General features: G+C 45.9%; 1 protein-coding gene across 1 annotated transcript in view; it reads right to left on the bottom strand.

Moving 5' to 3' along the window:
• The window catches only part of TMEM178B (transmembrane protein 178B), a 567,200-nt gene that overhangs the window by 311,426 nt on the left and 235,676 nt on the right, over positions 1-20,098 (bottom strand). Inside the window, exon 2 of the mRNA XM_069227910.1 lies at positions 18,316-18,429. Coding sequence (XP_069084011.1) covers positions 18,316-18,429 — 114 coding nt within the window. The remainder of the gene's footprint in view (positions 1-18,315; positions 18,430-20,098) is intronic.

Here is a 20,098-nt window from a genome sequence, read left to right as displayed (position 1 = left end):
TTGGCTACCTAGGAGAGAGGATAGGCTAGCAACACCTGAAGGAGCCTATCAGAAGGAGTCTCTGACGTCACCTGGTGGCACTGGCCACTCAGAGCAGTCCAGTGTGCCAGCAGCACCTCTGTTTCCAAGATGGCAGAGGTCTGGAGCACACTGGAGGAGCTCTGGACACCTCCCAGGGGAGGTGCAGGTCAGGGGAGTGGTCACTCCCCTTTCCTTTGTCCAGTTTCGCGCCAGAGCAGGGCTAAGGGGTCCCTGAACCGGTGTAGACTGGCTTATGCAGAAATGGGCACCAAATGTGCCCATGAAAGCATTTCCAGAGGCTGGGGGAGGCTACTCCTCCCCTGCCTTCACACCATTTTCCAAAGGGAGAGGGTGTAACACCCTCTCTCAGAGGAAGTCCTTTGTTCTGCCATCCTGGGACAAGCCTGGCTTGACCCCAGGAGGGCAGAAACCTGTCTGAGGGGTTGGCAGCAGCAGCAGCTGCAGTGAAACCCCAGGAAAGGCAGTTTGGCAGTACCAGGGTCTGTGCTACAGACCACTGGGATCATGGGATTGTGCCAACTATGCCAGGATGGCATAGAGGGGGCAATTCCATGATCATAGACATGTTACATGGCCATATTCGGAGTTACCATTGTGAAGCTACATATAGGTAGTGACCTATATGTAGTGCACGCGTGTAATGGTGTCCCCGCACTCACAAAGTCCGGGGAATTGGCCCTGAACAATGTGGGGGCACCTTGGCTAGTGCTAGGGTGCCCTCACACTAAGTAACTTTGCACCTAACCTTTACCAGGTAAAGGTTAGACATATAGGTGACTTATAAGTTACTTAAGTGCAGTGTAAAATGGCTGTGAAATAACGTGGATTTTATTTCACTCAGGCTGCAGTGGCAGGCCTGTGTAAGAATTGTCAGAGCTCCCTATGGGTGGCAAAAGAAATGCTGCAGCCCATAGGGATCTCCTGGAACCCCAATACCCTGGGTACCTCAGTACCATATACTAGGGAATTATAAGGGTGTTCCACTAAGCCAATGTAATTGGTAAAATTGGTCACTAGCCTGTTAGTGACAATTTGTACAGAGAGAGCATAACCACTGAGGTTCTGGTTAGCAGAGCCTCAGTGAGACAGTTAGGCACCACACAGGGAACACATACATATAGGCCACAAACTTATGAGCACTGGGGTCCTGACTAGCAGGGTCCCAGTGACACATAACAAACATACTGAAAACCTATGGTTTTCACTATGAGCACTGGGCCCTGGCTAGCAGGATCCCAGTGAGACAGTGAAAACACCCTGACATACACTCACAAACAGGCCCAAAGTGGGGGTAACAAGGCTAGAAAGAGGCTACTTTCTCACAATAATCACCAGACTTTGCACTCTGTATCGCACAGCACAATCACAATACTGAGCTATTTCTATCATATGGTGCAATCACCAGACTGTGCTATCTCTGTCCTATGGTACAATCACCAGACTGTGCTATCTCTGTCCCATGGTACAATCACCAGACTGTGCACCCTGTATCTCACAGCACAATCACCAGAGTGTGTATCTCACGGTAAAATCACAATACTAAGCTATCTCAATCACATGGTGCAATCACCAGACTGTGCTATCTCTGTCCCATGTTACAATCTCCAGACTGTGCACCCTGTATCTCATGGTACAATCAGAAGACTCTACTATCTCTATCATTTGATAAAATTGCCAGACTGTGCTCTCTGCGTCTCACAGTACAATCACTAGACTGTGTTATCTCTATCATAATGTACAATCATCGGACTGTGCTTCCTCTGTCATACAGTACAATCACCAGTCTGTGCTTTTTTGCAACTCATAGTACAATCAACAGAATGCTCTCTGTATGTCAAATCACCAGATTAGGATGTATGTGACTGTGTCCCGCATGCAGCCTGGTGAGTTTGGGTGATTGTACGTTGAGGCAGAGTCAGCACATTCCAGTGAGCCTCCTGACTAAATAGTGAAGTACTGATTGTGGGTTGGTACTCTATCGAGTTGGGTGATTGTACTATCACTCCCTCACAGTATTAACGCCAGTCTGCACTGTCTGTATCTCAGAATGGAGTTTGGTGAACTGGTTGACTGCAATTTGAAATGCACGTAGTACAGTCTGGTTAGTATGGTGACTGTACAGAGGTATAGATAGCCCGGTGAGTCGATGTGCTCTAAGAACCTCATCAAACTGTGCTGTCTGTGTCTCACTATGCAGTCTGGTGAGCTAGACCACTCTGCTATCAGTTCCTAACCAGAGTCTGCTGCCCAAGTCTCAGCAAGGAGTCTGGTGAGTTGGGTCACTCTGCCATCAATACCTCATGGGACTGTTGGACTGGCATGCAGTCTGGGTACTTGGGTCACTGTCCCCTAAGTATTTCTCCAAACTGTATGGTCAGTACCGCAGTGTGCAGTCTAGTTTAAGTCAGTTCATTGTGCCATCATTACTACACCAGACTGCAGTGATGATTTCTCTGCATGCAGTCTGGTGAGGTTGGTCACTGTGCCATTAGTGCCTAACCAGACCCTGCTGCCTGTGTATCAGTATACAGTCCAGTAAGTCAGGCCACTGTGTTATCAGTACCTGTAAGTACCAAACCAGACTGTGCTGCCTATGTCTATGCAGTATGCCAAGTTGGGTGACTGCAAATTAAGACAGAGGTAGCACAGTCCTTTGCGCCTGTAGGCTGGATAATGAGATATTGATAGTGTGCTCATATGTGCTGTAAGTTCCTCACCAGACAGTGCTGCTGATGTCTAAGCATGCAGTCTGGTGAGTCAGATCACTATGCTATCAGTAACCCATGTGTCCCCCTGTTTTCAGTACCTCACGAGACGGTGCTTTGCTGACTATGTCTAAGCATGCAGTCTGGTGAGTCAGGTCATTGTGCGATCAGTACCTCACCTGACTGGGTCTCAGAATGCAGTATGCCTAGGTGGGTGACTGCGTGTTCAGAAAGAGGTAGCATAGTGTGGTGTGTCTTTGTTTGTGCAATGAGGTAATGATTTATAATATGTTGAGCCGGGTGATTGTCAGGCTCAGGCTGCCCACTTTTCAGGCTGCAGCCTACCAAGCAGCTCAGCTGGGGACTTTCAGAAAGTTGACCTCGGAATGCATTCTGCTCCTTGATTACCACTGGCTTTGTAGTTTGTAACTTACACTTTCTCGCTTTCCATTTGATGGCTTTATTTGCTTTAGGCTTTAAAGGTTCTGTTCATCCCTCTCGTTGCCTAAACATGTTTTCTGTATTCTTCCACAAACTCACTTTCTGTTAACGAGCCTTTAACTCTTGTTCTTATCTCGTCACATTTGCTGTGCATTCAAAGACTGAGGTCAAATGTCAGGCACTGTCTTCCAATGGCGCTTGTTTACTTTTCTTTCTCTCACTTTAAAGTGAGAGGATTTATGTGACAATCTTGGTGAATACTTGGGGTAGGAAAGACTTTTTTTCTAGCACACAACATTAACTGAAATGTGTAATTATTTCAGAATATATCAGAATTAAGATCGCACAAATAAATTACATATTTGTTATTTCTGAAGTGTGTTGGAAACAAATACTTTAATATGATCAAAACAAATCATTAGACTAGATGAGGCAATTTCCATACATTTTTTTCTGTGCACTGTATAGTTTTATTAGTAAAACTGTATGTCTGTGCAAATGTACTGGTCATTGCAATTGAAATGTGTTGTCTGTATTAGCAGTGTGCTACCACACCATAAATACTCCCCTCTATGCCACTCCACTCTACACTGCACCTCTCCACTCCACACTACTGCACTCTACCCTGCATCACACAACTTTATACCACTCTACGCCACTTCACTCAACGCCTCCCTACTGTACCCTGTACCACTCTACTCTATGCCAATGTACTCTTTGCCACTTTTCTCTATACTACTACATTCTACACAACTCTAGTCTAGGCCACACCAATCTACTCTGCACAGCTCCACTCTACACCACTGTACTCTACGCCACTCTACGCCACTCTCCAACACTGCACTCTATGCCAATACACTCTACGCCAATGCACTTTACTTTGTAACACTCAGCTCTATACCCCTGCAAACTAAGCTTAATCCACTGTACGCCACTCTAATCTACTCTGCATCACTGCACTCTATGTAACTGCATGCTACCCTACACCACTCCACTCTACACCACTTAACTCTACTCTGAAACAATCTACTCTACACCACTCGACTCCACTCTGCACCACTCCACTCTATGCGTCTGCACTTTACGCCAGCCTACTCTTAACCACTGTTCCTACGCCAATTCACTCTACACAACTGTACTCTATGACACTGCACTCTACACCTCTGCACTCTACTCTGCATCACTGTACTCTACGTCACTGCTCTACGCCACTCTACTCCATTGGACACCACAGCACTCTGACACTATACTCTGTGACACTGCACTCTCAGCCACTCAACTGTATGCCACTCTCCTCTGCACTACTCCACTGTACACCACTGCACCTTATGGAGCTATACTGTACTCTGCACCACTCTATGCTACTCTACTCTGCATCACTCTACGCCACTGCACTCTGTGCCACTCAAATCTACTCTGCACTCTACACCACTGCACACTATGCCACTCACCTTTACTCTGCGCCACTGCCCTCTGCATCACTCAGCTCTACACCACTCAATTCTGCACCACTACACCACTCTACGCTAATGCACTCTACACCACTGCTCTCTACGCCACTCTACTCTACTCTGTGCCACTCTACTCTGCGCCACTCTGCACCACTCCACGCCACAAACTGCACTTTACTATGCACCACTCTAATCTATGCCACTGCACTCTAGGATGGTGATTGTATGCAGCTAAATTCAATACCACTGCACTCAATGACACTGCACTCTATGCCACTATACTCTGCAAACCTCTATGCCTATGAACTCTACACTGGTCCACTCTACTGTATGCCACTCTAAGCAACTCCACACATGCCACTCTAATACACGCCAGTCTCCGCCATTCCACTCTTCAACACTCTACTCCACTCTTCGCCATTCCACTCTACGACGCTCCACGCCACTCTCCTCTATGCCACTAGCATCTAGCCATACTGAACTGCAACCACACAACATATTGGCAAAGCCAATAGCACTTGCATATGTGAGACTTATTGGCTTTGCCAATGCTTTTTTCACTGGGTATTTACCCGGTAGGCTGGAGCCTTTGGAGCCCAGTTTTTAGGGCCGGGACAGGGCATTGCTGGCTTCACTGTCACTTTCTCCAGCTTCTCCAGGTAATTACATCAGTCATAGGGGAGCTTCAGGGGAGAGAGAGAGAGACAGAGAGAGAGAAGAGAGGACAGAGCGAGGAGAAAGCAAGCTGGGCTGGGTTGAACATGTTTTTTTTGCTAGGGTAGCTTTTGCTTCCCAGTCCAGCCCTGGTGAGTGTTCTATCAGTTAGCCCTGCCAAGTGCCTTGCATCTCAGTCAGACTAACGCATTTCCTATTTTTTCTCCGCATCTCAGCAAGGCCCCGAGATTGTCATGCGTATTCTAAACTCTGCAGAAAATTAGATAGTACTGCAGCAGTGCGCAGCACCTGCTGTGACGTAGAAGTCATACATGGCTGCTCATTGCTGCCATCTGGTGTCATCAACGCTCAGGGCGCCACCTACTGGGCTGCAATGGCAGTGTTTTGCTGTTGCCTGCCTTGCAGGGCTGAGCTACCATCTTGGAGCTTCCTACAGTCACTGATCGGGTGATGGACTTCCACCCCAGGTGCGCAGTGTTACGATCCACCCAACACCCAGTCTGAGCACTGACTGCTTTAGATGCTCGGACATTCTACACCTGGGGACCATTACGAGCAGGCCAAGAGGAAAAGACACCAGAGGCTCTGAGAGTCAGTCTTCTGTTGCTTGCCTGAAGATTAGAGATTAGAGGCAAAATATCTGTGAAATATTTAAAAGTAGGGTTCTTGATGAACTCATAAAGTTTCTGTGGTGTCTCTAAGAGTTGGGCATACCTGCGTGATACACATTTTAAACTTCCCTTTCCCTTGCTGAGGCTTCAAATTGCCTCTTTACCCAGTTTCCACCCTCTGCCCAGTGCCTGAAATGGGCACCTTTGCTATTGTTATTGTTATATTAGACTTATAAAGCGCATGTACACCAAACAAGGTTTCATGGCGCTAAGGACACAAACAGCAGGAGGCCCGTAAGAGCTAAACATGTGCCTGTCTGAAAAGCCATGTCTTCAGCAAGGATCTGAAATTCGCATATGAGGTAGAGGCTCTGATGCTGGTAGGCAGAGAATTCCAGAAGCCGGGAGCAAGTACAGAAAACCTGGATCCCTCCGGTGTTTTTTGCTTCAATTGCGGGACTTCTAATACATTTTGACATCTGGACCTCAGGTTGTCTTTGGGGGTACAGTTCCTAATTCTGGAGCTCACAAAAGAAGGGCTTTTATCACAGCATGATTTCACAATAATGCAGCCAATTTTAAAAAGAGTTCTCTGGTCGACTGGAAGCCAATGTAATTTGGCCAGTAAGGTTTGATATGACAGAATATGGGCTGACTCCAGACTAGTCGTGCCACTTGATTTTGAACAAGTTGTAGTCACTGGCTCTGTCCCTTAGACAGGCTTAGGTAGAGGGAGTTCGCATGATGGATCCATGACATAAGAAGGGCAATAATAATCTGAATGAAGGTCTCAGTGGAAAAAAGTTTCTAATTTTTTTCACTTTACGGAGGAGGAAAAAAGAGGTCGAGGTAACTGTCCTGATCTGCGGCTTCAGAGAAAGATCCTCGTCGACTATAATCCCAAGGCTTTTGACTGCACTTTTTGTAGTGGGAAAGGCACCCATCTCCAGAGGCCAGAAGAAGGGATTCCAATTATACAACTTATTTCTTATCAAAACAATCTCAGTTTTATCTGAGTTCAACTTCAGATGCTGACAGTTCAATTACTGATGAGGAGCATGGTGCTCTGGAAGAGTCCGATAGATTCTAAGGAATCATCCACATCAAAAAGAAGCTGCAAGTCATCCGCATAGTTGTACACCTTCACTTTATGCTCTGTAAAGTATGGACGAATATATAGGCTGAATAGCAGAGGGAACAAAGAAGAGCCCTGTGGTACTCTACACTCCAGTCTAACCATAGGGGAGCAAAAAGGAGAAAGACTAACCAATTGATATCGATCAGATAAAAAGGATACCAGCCAGTCCAATGCAGACCCCTGCAATCCAGCGGCCCTGGCACAGGTAATTAGGATTTCATGATCCACTGTGTCAAATGCTGCTGATAAGTCCAACAGGACCAATGCGTGAGTCTGTCCCTTGTCTGCCTCTTCTCTCATATCTTCCAGTACAACTAGTATCACTGCATCACTGGAGTGGGCGGGACGAACACCTGCCTGGTCGGAATCCAAAAAAGAGCAGTCTTCTAAGAAAGCGCTGAAACGGCGTGAAACATGAGCTTCCAGTATCTTGGCCAGATGTGGTATTAAGGAGATGGGGCAATAATCTTTTAGGACCGAGGGATCATCCCTCACTTTTCTCAACAGTGGAATAACCACTGCTTCCTTAAATGCATAAGGAACCATGCCCTCAGTTAGAGCTAGATGAAGCTGCGAGGTGGCTGGATCAGGAAGCACAGAGAAGAAAGTTTTTTAAAATGTGAGAGGAGCAGATATCATTAGGTGATCCAGATTTGACCTTAATCATCAACTTCAGCAAATCATCTGCTGATCAATCATCTGCAAATTATCATGTGCAAATCAATTGCTGTAAGTTTTGTAGGCTTTATATCTTCCAAAAGGCCAGCACTAGTGGACAAGTTAGGAGGGATGCTATAGTTTATTGTCTGAATTTTTTCCAATAAAAAATGAATTTAGATCATTGCACAGTTTTTGAGTAGGGACCACCAGTATGTTTAAACAGTCAGGGTTGGCAAAATTGTTAACCGTGCCAAACATTACCCTTGTATTATTTTCTGCCCTTAAGATTTTATTAGAAAAATAAGAGTGTTTAGCTTCCCAAATCGTTTTCTTGCAGGCTTCACGCTGCCGTACAACACAGTCTTTTTGTCCTGCGAGTATGACTTCCACCAGAGCCGTTCAGATTGGCGTAGTGCGAGTTTCGCTTTCTTTAAATTATCAGTATACCATCTGGATGCTTCATTTTGTGCAATGGGGCATGCGTGTCGCTGGCTGCCTTGAGCCAGGTGGTGATGGCCCCGTCAAAGTCATTTGAACTCTTGCATTTAAACTATTGCAAATGGATGATGCACTGATGGTTTTGGGCAGTTGCCCATTTGTGAATGTGGCAAAACTTGGAAAAGGGGTTGACCATGAAAACGATATGATGATTGTGAAGAAGCCTAATAGGGGTACAGCCGGTGGTGTAATATAGACCCCACCAGCCAAGGTGGTGCGGGCCAGGTCCCAAGCTCAAGAGAGCCCAGTACCCTGGCCTGAGAGCACCTGACTGAGTCTGAAGGGGGGCACATCATGTAGTCTGCGGGGGCGGGGCTCAAGTTTTGTTGCACTCCTGGGTACAGAATTTATAGTTGGTCTAGGTTGGTAGTTTGAGGGGGGCAGGTATTTCAAATGTGTTATCGATTTTGTGAAAACCACAATATTCAGGAAAAATAAATGCTGAGCCCCTACTCCAGAATTTCATCCCGCTTCCACTACCTTGCTTGCATTAGCGACTATGACACAGCCACTACGCTTCACCACGGATAAGGGATAGGAAGGACAATACAAGACCCATGTTGAGAATCCAGCCTCCATTTGGAGGGACAGTGAAGGACAGACTGATAATTTCTAGAAGTTTATGGGTTATCAAGAGATCCCATGCAGCCCAGGTGTATATGGACAGCAGAGAGGGTGCTGCGTCCTCTGGGGGAGATTGTACGCAGACAACCCCCAGAGAACTAGAATGCAGTTGCACTTGTTTGTGGGCTCTGCCCGTATAAGTGCTTTTGGGAATATTATGTGTCCACTTTCAACCCCATCTTTATACAGGGCACCTCGCCTGGCTGTTGTGGCAGTACCTACAGCAACAGAAGTGGGTATATATAATCACTGAACTCTACCTCTCTTTTAGACGGGTAGAATTTTGTTGGCATACACAGCACTCTTTGCATATAGTCAATGTTCCAATGTTCCAGATTTCTCAACTGATTGATTACTTATTTGAGGCCAAGCACGGCTGCTGTGACACCCCCTGCACACCAGTAAACATTCTTCCTCATGTTGGATTGAGGTTTCAAACGTCAGAGTAAAGTACTGAACACTGAACCACGTTTCACCTCATGTAAGGTAGATCTGCTTTAGTGTGGTACATAATGCGTGTCTTTACTTCTTGGGCCTGTGCCCAAGATACAGAGACACACACTACAGTGCAACTGTTATGACTGTAATTGCTTCCGGAAGCAGGGTTGTGAGGGTTTCAGTGGCGTTGCTACAACTCTAAGATCATGTCTACTTTGAGCAAAAGGTGGTAATTTCTGGAACCTATCTCATTACATGGACGTGACAGCTTTCTTTAAATTTGCGATACTGGGTCACTCAAAGAGTCACACATAACCACAAAAATGTCACACATGTGCGCCCTGAATACATAAATATGTCAGCCATAAGCAAACTAAAAACCTGGCAGTTGTGTATCAGTATTTCAGAAGGCTGCGCAGCCAGTGCCTCCATTCTCAGCATGCAATCTTGTGAGTTGGCTGCTTGGACGCTAAAACACAGAACAGCAACAGGAGGTGAGTCACACTGCCACAGTTCTTGCATATTTGGAACAAGCCTCTCTACCCTGAACTCTCTCCTGATTGCCAGTATCTAGGCCACTTCCCGGTGGTGAGCCAATGGGCAGCTACCACTGTCCCCACGGTGACACGACGTCCAATCCCAAGGAAGGAAGGAACATACGTCACCCTAACCCCAAGGAGCCCATCACAACAATGGCCGCGTTAGCCCAGACCAGCACGTGCTCAGCCAGGACCACAGGCCCCCCGGAGACAGAGAATGGCGCCGACTCCGAGCAGATGCAGCTGGGGCGTCCTTCCCACTTCCTCAACAAGAGGCAATTATTTGTTCTTCTATTAACAGATTTTCGCGCGCCGGAACAATCAAGCACAAGAAAGGAGTCCAACAATGCCTCACCATTTCACACCAATTATTCTGTCCCACATGCCGCTCGGCTGTTGCCATGCCTTGGCCACTGTACAAACCGTGTTTCAGACACCCTGCCCCTTTTCAGATCTGGGGTGTTTTTTTTGTCTGCTTTCTGCTTTCGCAGGCAGTAGTTGTAGACCAAGTATCAGATGATGTTCAGGCTTTGCTGGGCGCTGAGCTCGCTCGATGAGAGGGACAGAACTGGCAGGAAAGGCATTCTTTTTACATCTGTGGCTCGTGATGTAACAAGCATCTGCACTCAGATCTCACACAATGTCCTCTAGAACCAGTGGTTCCCAACCTTTGATCTTCTGTGGACCTGCACTTTATCAATACTGGAGCCCGGGGACCCCCACTGAATCTTTATTGGAATCTGGGGACCACTCCAAAGAGTCTGGGGAACACAGATTGGGAACCACTGCTCTAGAACATTCTGAGTGCCATATTCTGTATGCTTCTCTATGAAGAGTCACAAGTCAGCTGCCACCTGGCCCCATGTTAGCAGAGTCGCTCACCTTCAGCCGGAAATGGCTTTTTACTCATGAGCACTATACTTTTGGGACTTCTACTTTTGCCGCTCCCAGCATGAGTTTTGGCCTTCAAGTCCCAGTATGGAATGTGCTAAAGTTTAAGACGACTTTTGTGTAAGGTGCCCTTCACGATACAGTACAAGTTTGGCATCCAAAGTTCGGGCTTATCTCACAGTACATTTCAAATGATCTCAGAATAGTAAGGTGGGTTCAACACAAGCAAGTCATCTGCGATAGGCCACCAATCGTTATTTCTTAATTTTACCAAAACTCCATTGTGACCCATTGAATTTTACAGCCTTGTTGCTATTAATTGACCTCTCCTTTTAATCGCTGTTCAATACCAACCCACAGCCTCCTCCCTCTGTGAATGTAAGAGCATCTTCAAATGAGGCCTACTGAATGCTGAAAAATAATGCAGTATGCAAATCTCAGCGCATTTTACGATACACCTGTATTAAAGTCTGGCACCGCCAGATGGGCCAGCCTTAAAGGACCTGTATGTTGGGCTATTTGTTTTGAATGTGTGGACTATCCCAAGCTCAAACAAAACATCCCGTACCCTGGTGCTTTCAAGCTGGTCGATCTGGCAGTACCAGACTGCTCGACAGGCCAGTCCAACACTGACTGCACGTCCTGCACCACCTAAGACAATGTAATTATGTTCATGCTGTAAAGAATGTTTACTTGAATGTAGTACGTACTTTTGTTGTTTTGTTTTCTTAATAATGATGTAAATGTCTTCTCAAACTCATCCTCTTTCTTCTCGACTCAACTTGTTTGCAGCTATATCATGACCATTTACCGACTCTTAATATCTCATCAAGGTAACTGACGATTTACCGAGAGCACCCTACTAATTTGAACTCCTTGAGTAGGCTATGGTGTAAGTCTTGCTCATTGAAACCTATTTTAGACTACACCTATCAGAAGGAGGCCTGAGTGTACACATGCATGGGCCTTCAGTACGCCTTTGTGTCCATAGGCTGGCAAACCATGGTGTTTCTCAAAGGGGGAATACTTCCTCAGATGAGCTTGAGAAGCTGTGGGTACAAATAATCATATTCCGTTCTCGGTTATGGCCCGGTAGATTTCAGGCTGGTGCCCATGCCATCCCCCTGACAGAGCCTCACCACCCGGGACAAACTCTCTTGTGCTTATGCCTAGAAGTGGGGCGAGGGTAGGTTTTCCATAAAGAATGCTCAGGTGCTGTAGGCGATAGCTGTAGGTGCTATTGCTTGGCATTACCCTTGGACAATTGGCTGCCATTGATGTAGGAAGAATAGGAACACATCACATACATCACATACAAACAAACATAAGTTCCCAAATCCCAATACAAACATTTTAGGCTAGGGATAGTTGTAAACTAATGTAAGTACTGAAAGGCTTAATACATGACATGCTAAAAAAAGACAGACTCTGGGTTCAATAGAAAAGGCAGGTCATATTTAGGACAAACAAACACTTATTACTTAGGAAACTTATACGCATGCTGCATTGTTAAGTTAGCTGTGCTGAAACACACAAGAGGCCCAAGCCACATTAGAATGAGAGTTTTTCTTTAAAGCTGCACCAACTGTTGCTTTCAAAATGTTCACTTAGCACGAACAGGGTGGAACAAAAAGGTGTATCCTGCTTTAGCACAAGGGTCCTAAAAACCACAAGTCATTCATATCTTGGTAAGGGGAACTGTGTAAGGGTCAGATAAGCATTAGCACAAGGCAGGGCTACTGTGTGCAAGAAAGATAGAGATGCTGAATGACGTCAATGTTACTTACCCACCCATGAGGTGACCAGTAATCGTGCATGTGCTCTTGTCAAGAGGTCCCTCTCCCCTATTATCTTATCTGTACTGCTTGTTCTTGCTTACGTCAATGCTGAACTTGTCAGCATAGTTTTTTGTGGTTTTTACAGTATAAATACCACTGCTTGTGAACTAGAACTTTGAACTTCAGTCATGGCCTCTCTGTTAAGACTGCCTGTTGTTCCCAGCTGAAAATCGATTAAACCTATATTATTGTGTCAAATTGATCTGTCTTATTTTATTAACAGATTTCCCTCTAACACCATCTTTGTAAGGGAAGCATGCAATGGACACCTCTACTTTGAATTCTTGCAGGTGAAACATGTCTCACTGAGGTAAGCTCGTCACGTGCCTCGCGTTCTGTTGTTGGCCCTGACATCTGCAGCAAAGAAACCCTATCGGTGTCAGTTTGTTTCCGGCCCCGGTGATCACGCCCCCGGAGACCAGAGGCTGCAATGGTGCTGCCAGGAGTGCCAAAGCCTAATTCAAGGGCTGCAGCTGCTACCTTCGGCTGACCATAATTTATGCACAAGGGGTGATGATTCCTCTCTCTTTAATGACCCCCTTTTGCATTCCTTACTCTATAATGTATTACATTAGAGCAGAGGTCTTCAAACTGGGGGGCGGGACCCCCTAGTGGGGCCTCAGGTGATCCAAGGTGGGACGCGAGGCTCTGGCCAAAAGAAGCTCTATACAGACAAAAGGGCTTTGTTTTAAGCAGAGGCATGTTACTGCATTTTAAAAAAGTTAACAGTACTTAACTACAATGTTTAAATAGGTCTAGACATATTTAAACATAGGCACCTTTATAAAATAATTGTGAAAAATTCTGAGGGGGGGCCCAATGATTTTTATTTTTCAACTGGGTGGGGCGCGGCATTGAAAAGTTTGGAGACCACTGCATTAGAGCCTCCCTTCCGACAGGAGGATGTGGAGAGAGTAAGGTTTTCAGGACAAGCACAGCTAAATTTGTAAATAATTATTTGCACAGGGACTCAAAGCTTCTCTTTCAAACCCTGGGCGCTGCCAAATGCCAGGGTTGACCAATGCCAAGGATGCCTAGTTTTTATTCCACCTCATGCCTCTTTCTATCTCTGCTTTATCTCTTTGTCACTGTTTTTCGTTTTTTTTTCTTCCTCCTTTTTATGGGCGAGCACAAAGTGCTCTGTCCATTCTGTAATCTCTCTTTGGGCTTGAAACCACGCCCATGCCACGTCAGTCACTTACATTGGTTCGCGGGCTTGCCTTTTAAAATCCGCTTGCTTTCATTTGTGAAAGGCATGCATACGTCATGCCTTTTCTGGTGTTTAGCCCACCTACACAGCACCAGTAAAGTACCAAAAACATACGAGGCTCGATATTTTCAGCCTGGAGTCCGGACTACTTTATCTGTTTATTTTCCACGCAGCGCGATCACGCTGCATTTTACATAGCATGATCGCGCTGCGTTTTTTTTTGCTTTACAGCGCTACTAGCTCTAACTTGAACAAAAGCGAGACCCGTTGCATTGAAAATGCTTTTTTCTCCAGTCTCTGCCTTTCTCTCTTTTGCTCTGGATCAAAGTCTGATGATGAAAAATAAGTCTTGGTCACCAAAAGTAAGTGGCAGTGCTGACCCCTTGCAACTACTAGCACAAATTAAGCATGACTGCCATTCAAGGCAAAATCTTAACACCAGCTGTATTCAGAGGTCGCTTTCAGAGAGGGTCAGCTTCTGTGGCTGCGCACTGACGCCGTGGACTTTAAATCCTCATTGCCTTGAGGCACTCGGATCATGTCTTCCCCTGTGTCCAGGCCATCAGCAGAGAGGTGTACAATGCCCCTCCCCTTTTACTAGCAGGTTATACAGAACTGCTGAGTGTCCTCTTCCTTGTCTCTTGAGGTCCGAAATGAGATACCAAACCTGCTGACATCGTCTCGTTCCTGCCTAGTATGTTTACTTGGTGGGGGCTTCTAAAGCTTCGCCCACCACCCAGACACACAACAAGACACAATATTAGCTGCATAAATCTCTCTGTCATAGTCACTTTCTTAGCCAAGTTGTTCCTTCTGCAATCAATTCTCTGTGGGAGTTCATGGATCCAGAATGTCATAGACTTTACCCTTTGCCATTTTCAAGGGATTCCTTACCACACCCTAGGAAAATCCAATACTAGCAATTAGATAGTTCCCTCAGGCCTGAAGTCCTCAAGGGGTTGGAATCGGGATGCTTCTCTAGGAGTGTCAACGTAAGCGATGGCAGTGAGACAAGTGCAAACTCCAGGAGGGATTGAATATTCGGGAGCAGGAGGTACTGTTCAAAGAAGCACAGCTACAATGTATGCCAGATGTGCCACTGCAAAAGTGCCCTGGAGCTGAGGGCACCCATCATAAAATGATCAGCAAACGATCGGCAGCCGCTGAGCATTGAATTTTACAATGTTATTAGAGCACCTACTTGGCTACAAATGGCCACTTTTCAAATTCTAGGTAGCTGAATGCTAAAGACATCTTTACTTCAGAGTAGGATGGTCATCTTTCCATTATCGGGACACTTTCTCTTGTGGAGACACACTACATGCGTGGAGACACCAGAAAATGTTTATTGGGAGCAAAGAGCAGCTATAAGTCAAGTAACAAATTTTTGGTGTTTCAATCTAAATTCCCCTTCTCTAATTTGGGCCATTTTAAAACATATAACCCGGGCAGAGATTGAATTTATGGGGTGTGATTACTGTTTGACTACGTTTGAGTTCAAATCCCTTTAACACGTCCTGGAGTAAGGCTGGGAGCACCGGGGCTCCTTGGTTGTTTTGCCAGATACATCTGGTTGGTGGCTTAGTGCACTTGGAGAGGTAAACAGGCAATCAGCCAAACATTCATCCATCGCTCCCAAAAGTATAACATGCAGAGAGTGGTATTTCTGTGCCTGCGGAAGCGGTCAGAGTTTGTCCCCTGTGCATGCATGGCTCTCCGGGAGAGTTAGCCAGTTTACAAAATGCAGATGCTTCAAGCGTTCATTGACCTCTCCCAAACACCGATCAAAGTGAAGCAAGGAGAGAGTGAGCCCAGTAGGTGCTGTGTTTACTGAAAACAAGGGATGCTAGGTTCTCTGCTTGTTCTATTAATGCAATAACCCAAAGCTAGACACTGCGGAGCTGTGAGTAGGTGTTTTATTCATTTTGTTGTACTAAGGGCTACTAGAACCAAGGAGAGTGAATGTTTCCAAACCTGGTAAGACTCTACACCAAGAAGCCTTTTTCCCACCAGACCGGATTTTGTGGCACAAAGGCCTCTGGACCACAAGTGCAAACAGGCCTGTATTTTCTCATTGCAGGAAATTCATCATTCTGTAGTATGTGAGGGTCAGGATTGGTGAGGGAGTTTCAGCATGGACGTATGGTAGCTTTTTAACAATGGTATGTATTTGCACCTTCCAATCACTCATGCCAGGGCTGCATCCAGAGAACTATATTGGAATTTGGAAGAAGGAAGACATTCGGCCTCTAGAATGGATCTTAAACTGATAATGTATTTATTTGTTTTAATAATTAGTATAATAATACACCCTCCTACTGGAAGTCTGCAAGCCTGCTGGAAGCTGGGAGCTGGTTAACTTGTCCACTGCCTACAAGATGCCTGTGGGGCTTCAGGACGGACGGTTCCTGAGGACCTGGCTCTCCTGTTTGAGGTTGTTTCATGCTCTCCTAAGGTACTGAAGGACCCTTCAGGACAGTGCGCTGAGAAGGTCCACCTAGAGATGTTCATCAAGTGATGACAGCCCGCTATACTGGCCTGGAGATGTGCAACAATTTAAGAATACATTTGAAACTTTTCAGACAGCTTGAAATATCTACAGCAACTGAAAACTCAACAGGAACTTCCCGAAGCCAACTTTTGACAAACTCAGTAGCTAGAAACACTGGATTCTCCTTCTGGTCATTTCTGCAATTGGACATAGTTTGCAGCAGATTAATGGCTTTTGAAGTTATTTGCCCGAGCATCCAACATCAGCTGGCCACTTTATTCCACACCAGAGCATCGACCATTGGTGCCCAGCTCCACCAAAGTTCACCATCTCCAGTAACTTTTTAAAAGGCAAACATACCCTCCAAACTAGCCATGTTGCACCTTCACTAACGCAAACCAATGAAACCTTGGTGGTAAAACTATGTTACCTTGGGAGAACGGACTGTGGGAGTAATTCCCTAATCTGTTTCCTGAAAATGTTTTGAGGTCTTTCATGACAGGAAAGAGGGATGTGGGCAGGCAGAGCCCAGTGGCCAGCACACTTATGGTTTCTCTAACACCTCCTCTGTCTTCAAACCCCCATCACCACCTCAGACCCTGTCCTGCTACAACAATTTCCAGACACTTACTAACCAATAGGGTAATTTACCATGAAGGAAATTAATAACTGGATTTAGCACTGGGCACATCAACATCCATTGTAGCTACAGCACACTTTGGGCACCAAGGTCTTCCATGCGCCATTCACGCAATGGGTTTGGTTCACGCTGTTCAAAACTACAAATACCCTAGGGTTGTGTAACTGGTTGTGTAACTGCTGCAGTATTGCTGGTTCTTAATAATGGATGAGGTCATCTCACACGATCTAACTTTTTTTAAATCAACATTTATCACACTACCAACCCTCACTTTAAACGTGTTGCCAGCCTTGCAATCAGTCACATACAGTCTTTCAAGCCAAAAGCTTTCCATAGACTACAATTGGATCCTGGCCACCCTTCAGACCTTCCTCAGCCTCCAAAAAGACTGTCACTCCCATTGACTTCAGTGTGATCACCCTCCACACACACCTGAGGGCACGCTCCTTGGAGGCACAGTAGGCTGAAATCTATGCCAATGATTCATAGTGGTTTCTAGACAGTGGAAGAACCCCAGCACGCACAAGACAGGGGGTCGGACATGACTGTGTCTTCCCATACCACTCGATTTGATATTGTGAGGGCCCTTTACTCACAGAGGTTCATGTGCTGTTAAATACAACTTGAGAACTTCAAGAAACACAAGCTGTGATTCTGGCATCTGTACCTAGGCCTATACCTCAGAAGCCCATGGAGGGAGCTGCCCCACCATAGATTACACCACTTAAGAAAGACTAATGCCCCAGCATGCATGACAACACATGAGTCTGCAGAGCTTTCCCATCTTTGGATTCAGGTGGTGACAAGCACATCCTGCCCATGACCTGACATTGCATTCTGGTACTTGTATCTCTCGCCAACCCATTTTAAGTTTAGGAATTCAAGTACCAGAATGCACAGCAAAAACCGGAACAGTACGAGTTATTTAGGCATGGATTGAGCATCTTGAGCTCTCTGACTGTGAGAGGCTTCTCAGCATGCTTTACCCCACCTTAGGAGAAGAGATGTCAGTTTAAAGAAGAGCACCAGAAAGACAGATACGTTGATACACACATTATTTCTGTGTAACATGGTCCCAACGCAAATACCTCAAAATGAAATCCCTCAAAAAAACAGAACGATGGCTGGCAAGTTCCCCAGGTCCATTGTAGTGCTGCTCCAGTCCAGGTTTTTTTTCCTTTGAATTGTGGGACTTGTAGTCATCTTTTATAATGCAATTACCAAGAGTGCCTGTGCCAGAATATAAATTAAAAACCTGGAATGAAGTAGCACATCACACATTGTCCCGGGAAACTTTGAAGAGCTGCCTAAACATTAGCCAAACTCTTATTAATCACAATAACCGATTTTCAAAGGTATTCACTAATCACAGACGGTTTTGGTGAATATAGATGATACAAAATATGAAGCTGGAAAGACTTACGTAGGGCATGCCACTCGTCCTGGCGGATGGTCTTGGCGATGGAGTAGGTGAGATTCTTGGGAATGGTGGCGGAGGAGTAGTGGTACTTGATGTAAACACATTGCTCAATTTCACCTAAAGGAGGCAGAACAAAGAAAACCTGTAATTCACCTCACAATACATGATATTGAAATTCACATAACACCATTTTACAAGACACTTAAAGAACTGCATAGGAGCCGAGTTTTCCTGGTGCAGGCGTCACTATAAAGGGCAGTACCGTTTATTTCTGACAAATCTGTGACTTGTAGTCCTGTTTTTATCCTGAGTTAAACAAGAGTACAAGTCCTAGAATTTTAAGAAAAAAAGAGGACTGGCCTAACTAGCCATGCAAGGACCTAGGAAATTTGCCAGCCACGAGTTTGGCTTAACGCAACATAGAGTAATTCCTTTTAAACTTCGCCTATTTTGCATTCCTCGATTCCAGCTGTGGGAGAAGTAAGGTGCAAAGCACTGCTCCCGAGAGGCTGCTATTGGACTGTTTACCTGGTGCCACTCATAAACAATGGCAGCCTTGATTGGTTGCAGAGAAAGCGTCCCCGCGTCCTGCACCCAGAAGACCCGCCCTATCAAGGTGGGACATCTTCTGAAGTGTGTAGTTCCTGCCTGGGGTAAAGGTAACCAAAATGTTAGTGGTAGCAGGAGTGACATCAAGCACTCTTTTTACACAAGATGGCATCACGTGGTTAACCCCTAGACCTCCCCTAGCCCCCCGACCCTCTCTTCTGCTGGAAACGGGGTGCGAGGGAAAAGCGTGAATCTACAGAAAACAAAGTTTTTGTAGCACTGTTTACTCTCTTTTTTTTACTTCCTGTTTGCGCTAGGTGGCTCCTCCGCTATGGCGGAGGAGCGTCGTTTCCCTCCAGCAGCTGCAAACCTTTCACTACAAAACTCTGTGCACTCTCCTCAGTGCGCATGTGTGTTTGGCCAGCCATCTCGGGCTGGCCAAACACACATGCGCATTGTGCTCTCTCCAGCCCGGCACTGATTGGCGCTCCCAGCCAATCCATCAGGAATGGCTGCAGGGCAGGCTGGGAGACTGTGCCTGCAGGAGAGGAGCGGCGTGGTGGTGGTGGCGGCAGCTGGGCGAGTGCCCCCCTCCCACACGCGCCACCCTGCCCCTTCAAAGCCCCGCGAGCCACTCCACAAGGGCGCGGTCAGAGCGAGGCACCAGAATGCAAGACAGGGATGCCCACTTCTGCCAGCTCCTGCATTTTGGTGAATTGACACCCACGAATCAGAGATAATAATCAGTGGAGTATCTAAAGGCTGAAGGAGCTCTTTGTCCAAGTGCCAAAAATCCAGTGGAAAAGTGTATGTATCTTGGTTATATATTTATTTTCAAGGTACATAGATATGGATTTAAGCCTCATAAATCTTTATTGAACAAGATACATAATTATCTTCACCATATATTAGTTGTCAATACTTTTACAACGTCGTGTAGCATAATGTTTCTGTAGTCGGCATTCTGATATAAAATTGTCATCAACTAAATGCCATTGAAACGCAACTGCCTTTTTAAAAAATATTTGTTTTGAGTTTAAAGACCAAATATTAATACACCCGTCGTATGCACTCCGGTATACACGATTCCTTAGCGGCCGTTCCCCTTTCTCCTCCTCCCACTATACAGCAGTTGGCATCCGAATGAACACCCCCAATTGTCTCGGGCCATTTGCCAGTGGAATGTCCCCGTCCTGGGCAACAGCATTTCGTTGGTATCTCATCACCTTGTAGGCCG

The sequence above is a fragment of the Pleurodeles waltl genome, chromosome 4_1 (assembly GCF_031143425.1).
Source record: "Pleurodeles waltl isolate 20211129_DDA chromosome 4_1, aPleWal1.hap1.20221129, whole genome shotgun sequence".
NCBI lineage: Eukaryota > Metazoa > Chordata > Amphibia > Caudata > Salamandridae > Pleurodeles > Pleurodeles waltl.
This window is presented reverse-complemented; position numbering and strand designations above follow the sequence as displayed.